This window comes from Crinia signifera, chromosome 3, assembly GCF_055691185.1.
Source record: "Crinia signifera chromosome 3, ASM5569118v1, whole genome shotgun sequence".
NCBI lineage: Eukaryota > Metazoa > Chordata > Amphibia > Anura > Myobatrachidae > Crinia > Crinia signifera.
Genome location: NC_139219.1, coordinates 185,299,054 through 185,305,890, shown reverse-complemented (window position 1 = coordinate 185,305,890; position 6,837 = coordinate 185,299,054). Strand labels below are relative to the sequence as shown.

Below are 6,837 nucleotides of genomic sequence, written 5' to 3'. Positions count from 1 at the left end.
CGTCCCTGCGCGGGCTTCACAGGTGTCCGTGGCGACGCGGACACCTGTGAAGCCCGCGAAGGGACGCGTTTACCTGTGAAGGTATCCGCGTCCCCTCGCGGGGCTCGCTGCGCTCGCCACACTATTCTATTCTCAACTCCACGCCGACGTGGATAGTGGGGGTATGAAAAGGTCAGAGGACGCGTACTGCCGCCCCTCGCGGGCTCGCTACGCTCGCCACGCTTCGGGTTGACGTTGATCGTGGGGTGGCGTTAACAATTGTGGGGGCCATTTCAGAGTTCAAGGGCACTATTAGGGCTCTGTGGCCCATTTAACATTGTTTCCTATGGCCAAATCGCGGGCATTGAGGCATTTAACAGTAAAATCGCGTCCAATCACCGTTTTAACATTGATCCCTATGGGAAAATCGCGGGCATCGCGTCGCACCCGTTTTTTATGTACCCGCGATGGCCGCGATTTTTTACCCCCCGACGCCCGCGATTCCAATTGCGGGCGCCGTTCTAGGTAAAGAGTACCAAAAAAATAAAATAAAAGGTATTTTAATGAATCTGATTTATAAAAATGAACTTGTTTCCTTATACTGGTAAGCCCCTAGTGACTTTGTACAGTCCAGCCAAAGTCCCCTAGCAGAGTCTGTTGGTAAATCAGCCGTTTTCTAGGAGAAAATTGACCAGTAGATGAGATTGAACAGGATATATGATGCCGGGAATATTATTCTCGAATACTTGTCAATAGCATGGGTGTCAATACGCATGCTGCTGTAAGACCGCTGGCTCTTTCTTCTGTTTGAGTTTCTCTCTGTGCTGAGTGCTAGCTGTACCATGATCCGGTCTTCTTTGTCTCCAATATCAGACACAAAGCCACCAAGATTGTTCACCTCACTATCGCTAAAGCTGGTGTCCATCATTGTCCGAGGCACCCCACAGGTACAAGGAAGCTGAAAAGGAAAATAATAAATATACATTTACAGTATAGAGCGTTTACTTACGGACCTTCAATTATGTGCATGAGCTCTTTATTTGCTTTCTAGTTGGTCAAGTACATTTTATCTATTTGTGTTCTCTATTGTTGCTAATAAACAGAATATGGGCCACACAGAATCGCTGTCAGACCAAATACACGCCTATGGGCAGCGACTGTCAGATACTGCAGTGACTCAATGGGTAACTTGAGATAATAGACTGATAACTTTATAAAAAATTATAACAAATTACAGCTGATTCTCTTAAGGGGTGTTCACATAGTGCGACTTTGCTTGAGATAAGATCCCAATTCTATTGGGATCAAATCGGGATCGAATCGAACGGCATAGTTTATTTTGCTATTCAATTTGAATGCCGCGAGGCTGCACATCGTGATCGAATGCGGATGAAAACTCTTCAATTTCAATTCATTTTTGCTTATATGAGCAAAATCGAATAGAAAAATAGACCAGATCGAACAGTGTGTACGAGGCATTACAAATATACATCAGCAGATGTACACCAGCATCCAGACGCCATAAATGATCATTTAAATTTAGGACCTACATATAATGCTATGGTACTAACAATATTGTAATAATATAGAGTCCCACATTTCTGCATTTTCTCATTTTGTTCTAATTTAGTTCATCTAACCCTGAACTTGAGCCAAAACCGTATTCGGTACACATGTGGAGGGGGAACCATTCGCTTACAATACATGCTGTATGAGTATACTGAGATTCTTGGAACATAATATGTTTTATCTTTCCCCTGATAAAATATACGTTTTGCATTTCTGATCTGCCGGTTTTCTACAGTATATTTCCCTTTTTTTGTGTACAGAGGTTGCAGGTAACTGCTTTTCACCCCTATTCTACATGTAAGCAGTTCTTAGCAACTAATTAAGCAGCACCTGCCCTGAATAAACTGCATTAAATTGTGCTTTGTACTCCCTCATCCAGCTGCTTGGTAGTATGCATGTAACTCGTGTTGATTTTATACAACTTAAAGCGTAGTTCAGTAAGGATCACAAAGCAAAATCCTTCTCTAATGGGCAAAACCATGTGAACTGCAGGTGAGGCTAATTTCTCATGTGCAGAGAGATTTTGCTTCGGGGGGCAGATGTACAGTATTAAGCCTGGTACAGTGATAAAGCTGTGTCATACTTGCCTACCTGACACTCTCCATGAGGGAGAAAATTCTGTTCCTGGATTACGCTGGTAATGTATGATTGCCATGACCTGTGGGGAGCTAGGCAATTGATAAGAAAGGTGTTTCACCACAGGTGATGGCAATCATACATGACCAGGGAAGTCCAGGAACACAGCATTTTCTCCCTCATGGAGAGGGTCAGGTAGGCAAGTATGCTATGGAGAGAAATAAGTAGTAAAGTCTTTACTACTTATTTCTCTCCATAGCATACTTGCCTACCTGACTCTCCATGAGGGAGAAAATGCTGTGTTCCTGGACTTCCCTGGTCATGTATGATTGCTATCACCTGTGGTGAGCTAGTTAATTGATAAGAAAGGTGTTTCACACATGTTCACACACAGACCATTTTCCCCCTCCGAGGGTCAGGTAGGCAAGTATGGATAAAGTAGAAGGTGATAACACACTTGCCAATCAACTCCTAACTGTTATTTTTTTAAACACAGCTGATTGGCTGTTGTCACCTTCCACTTTATTACTTTACCAGGCTTAATAAATGTACCCCTGGGGGTTTACCCTGCACAGAAATAATATATATTTCCCAACTTTGAGTTAGCCGGAGGAGGGACGCTGACACGCGCGCCGAAGGCGCAGCAACAATTTTTGGGTGTGGCCTAGCTAAAGGGGGCGTGGTCTATACTTGTGACACACGAGGCCATGCCCCCCATTTTTGCCGCTGTGGGGCATGAAAAGACACTGTGCACATGTTTACAGCGTCTATTCACAGACGACAGGGGGACTTCCAACTGCCCCCCACCACGGGACGTGGGAACGTCCCCAAATACCGTGACGTAACCGGGACAGTTGAGAGGTATGATAATATAACTCACCGAAATCTAACTTTGCACATATTACATTTGCCGCACCTGCAGTGCAGCACGGTTTTGTCTATTCGAGAAAGATTTGAAGCCGGCTCCTAATAATTTGGCTACAGGCACCCTATAAGGCTGCTATCTCAATATATTTTTGCAGGCTTGTGTATATATCCTCTTGAGTAAGCATCCTGCTAAACGCAATGTGTAGAAGCAGCCATAAATTGAAATGTGCAGGCTCCTTCCTGCCAAACCAGCCCCTTTAAAAGGGACCTGTCAAAACGTTGACACAGCCTTAAGTCCCCCACACACTAGAACGATTTTTTTGTCCGATTTCCGACCGATCGTCCAATATATCTGCCGATTTTTACCATTAATCGGCAATAACCGGCCAAAAAAAACAGCCAAAAATTGTTCTACTGTGTGGGGGCCTTTTAGAGATGAGAAAATTAATGAATGAAAGTTATAAACTAATTCTAAAAAACACTTCCTCTGAGTGGCTAGATTAAGAATGTCCTCAGCATAATCTGGGACAATGGAATTTCCTAACAAGTTTATTCTATTATCAGTCCCAGATCTTTAAACCTAAAGGGGATGGTGACATCAGTTGTATACAAAATTTACTGGAATTAAAATAGATTTAAAGACTTTAATATATCTGTAATCTTAAGCCCCCCCCCCCTCCCACACACACACACACACACTAGAACAATTTTTTGTCCGATTTCCGACCGATCGTCCGGTATATCATCCGATTTTTATCGATAGTTGGCCGGTTATTGCCGATTATCGGTAAAAATCAAATGATATATCGGACGATCGGTCGACAATCGGACAAAAAAACGTTCTAGTGTGTGGGGGCCTTTAGTTTTCCTACAGAAGTGTCTTACCTTATCCCGTAGCTTCCTTTCCTTCCTTTCTTGCACTGTGGTCAGGTAATTTACAGCTGCATATTCCAGCACCGATAGAAAGACAAACACAAAACTGACCCACAGGTAAATATCCACAGCTTTGATGTAGGACACTCGTGGCATGGAGGCGTTTACTCCGGTAATAATGGTTGACATCGTCAGGACCGTGGTTATACCTGTGGAGAATACACATATTATGAAACGCAAGTTGGATCTTCTCTATGCATGCTAAACAATATATGTGAAATTAATTTGCGCTATTGTATTATTCAGTGGCATTTTCAATATTTTGTGTAATTCCACTCAAAAATCCTTTATCAGATTTTTTTTTTTACTAGGCTTCTTCAATATATACAAAAAATCAGTAGCAAAGTAATTTGGTGTAGAATCAAGTAATGCTGGTAGGACTAGTAATCTTATTACATCGACAGTGCGAGCACAGTGATTACCATTTTGTAATTTACATAAATGTTCATATTTGGCAGCACAGACAGTGTAATGGTTAGCATTACTGCCTTACAGCACTGAGGTCATGGGTTTGATTCCCACATTGGCCCTAACTATGTGGAGTTTGTATATTCTCCCTGTGCTTGCGTGGGTTTCCTACAGGTAATCTGGTTTCGTCACACAATCTGAAAATATACTGGTAGGTTCATTGGCTCCCAACAAAATTAACCCTAGAATGAATGTGTGTGCGTGTACATGTGGTTTATTAAGCTCAGTGAAGTGATAAAGTGTCTGGTTTTTATCACCTGCCAATCAACTCCTACCTGTGAAGTTACAGGCTTGGTTTGAAAAATGACAGGTAGGAGCTGATTGGCCGATGATAAAAACCAGACACTTTGGGGGAAATTTACTAATGGAAATTTGTTAAAAAAAAAAAATAGGTGTATTTACTATCCCGAAAATACGGCAATTTGTAATCGTATTGATGTGCTATCAATACGAATACGAATTGCCATATTTTCGGGATAGTAAATGTGAAAAATAAGTGTATTTCTGGATACAAATACACCTATTTTTTACAAATTTCCTTTAGTAAATTTCCCCCTTTATCACTATCACTTCACTTCACCGAGCTTAATAAATTTTCCCCATAGATCGTAAACTTCACTGGGGCAGCGACTGTAAAGTGCTGTGGAATATGTGTACGCTATATAAATAACTGATAACAATAAATATTCTATAGGGGCAATTTGGTTGGTGTGTGGCTGAACAATTCACCAATAATGTAGGATCCCCAGCATTGCAATTTTCCTGGGATGCAAGGGAAATAATCTGATGTAAATTGCAGTGACATACTGCCATTTTTAACCATTTCTCTGCCACTTCATGGCCATAATTTTTACAGGAAATAAAAGGTGGTGTTTCCCATAAAAAGTTAGTAGACCTTTTCACTTTAATTTCATATTTAACAGATTGCTAGGTATACTGTAGGTGAGATTCCAGCCTATTTCAAGCTCTTGTTGATTGTTCCGGTGCCAAAGAAAGCTGACGCTTCTCCCTCTAATTTGAACAACTATAGGCCTGTTGTTTTAACATCGGTACCTATGAAGACTCGTGAGCAACTAGTGTTGACACAGCTTAAGTCCACTGTTGGTTCCCTCCTGTATCCTGATCGTTCGAGGATGCTGTGAATTTGCATTATACCCTGCAACCTCTGGATCTAGCAGGCTTTTATTAGAGGGTCCTATTTGTGGAGTTTAGCTCCACTTTTAATACAATTGTTCCAGGTATTCTTCAATCCACATTGCAAGGCATAGGTGTCCCAGACAAGCTATGTTCCCTGGGATATTGATTTCTTAATCAGTAGAGAGCAGAGGGTGAGGCTAGGCAAATACGCTTCTGAGACAGTTGATCAGTACGGACGCTCCTCAAGATTGTCTTCTGCCCCCTTTTTCCTTTTTTCATTATATACCAATGACTGCACCTCATGTGACCAATCTGTAAAGCTCTTTAAATTTGCAGATGACATAACGTTAATTGGGCTCATCAAGGATGGTGATGAATCAGCCGATAGGAGAGAAGTAGAGCTGTTGGTGACCTGGTGCAGGTGCAACAATCTTGAGCTAAAATCATCTAAAAAAAGGTAAGATGGTATTTGATTTCAGGAAGCATCCGCCAGCAGTGGCTCCCATCACTCTTGAGGGAAAGTGGTTTCAGTGGTGGAGTTGGTCAGATTTTTGAGTTCTATGATCTCCAAGGATCTAACGTTGTCGTCTAGCAAGGATACCATTGTAAAGAAAGCTCAGCAGAGACTATTCTTCTTACGCCAACTCAAAAGTTCAAACTGCAGCAGGACTGCTGATTACCTTCTGCACTGCTATTATTCAGTGTGTTCTCTTCACCTCAATCATGAGATTGGTTAAGACAGCGGAAAAAATCATAGGGTCAAATTTTCACTAGTGATCATTCCCACCCTGCCCAAGAACTGTTTCAACTGTTACTGTACAGCAGATGATATAGATCACTGTTTGCAAAAGTGACTTGTCATAAAAACAGCTTTTTTCCACAAGCAGTCAATCAATTAAATTTCACTCTGTTCTAGCTAAGACAGGCAGCATTGGAAGTTTATCTTGGAATCTAAATCTCATGACACACGTGCTACGATCTGCCTCCAGTGAGTCGGTGTAACTATGCAGTCACTGTGTTCTGTGTGGGTTTTGTATTAGTACACTGGATCAGTGCTCCGGGTTTTGCTGATCCACCTTGCCTAGTGTTCATGCATACTCTGGTCTTTGGGTGTGGCTGCATGCTAGGCCACTGCTATTTAGGTATGCCTTCAGCACTGAGACCCTGCCAGTTATAGTTCTTTGTGTATCCTGGTCACTGCCTGTTTTGTTCTCCAGTGAGTGTCAGCATTGGCTTCTCACTGTGCAGTCTGTTTACTAGTGTTTCAGCCTTAGTTCCCAACCATGGATCTGCTGCTGGTCCCTGTTT

The 6,837-nt window shown here is 42.1% G+C and overlaps 1 protein-coding gene across 3 annotated transcripts in view; it reads right to left on the bottom strand.

Moving 5' to 3' along the window:
* Positions 1 to 278: 278 nt before the first annotated feature.
* Positions 279 to 6,837, bottom strand: part of LOC146064033 (gamma-aminobutyric acid receptor subunit rho-1) — a 117,441-nt gene continuing 110,882 nt past the window's right edge. For all 3 annotated transcript variants that reach the window (XM_083177061.1, XM_083177063.1, XM_083177062.1), the window contains 2 exons: positions 3,877 to 4,073; positions 279 to 937 (listed from right to left, as the gene is read on the bottom strand). In XM_083177061.1, coding sequence (XP_083033187.1) covers positions 656 to 937; positions 3,877 to 4,073 — 479 coding nt within the window. In that variant the 3' untranslated portion in view covers positions 279 to 655. The remainder of the gene's footprint in view (positions 938 to 3,876; positions 4,074 to 6,837) is intronic.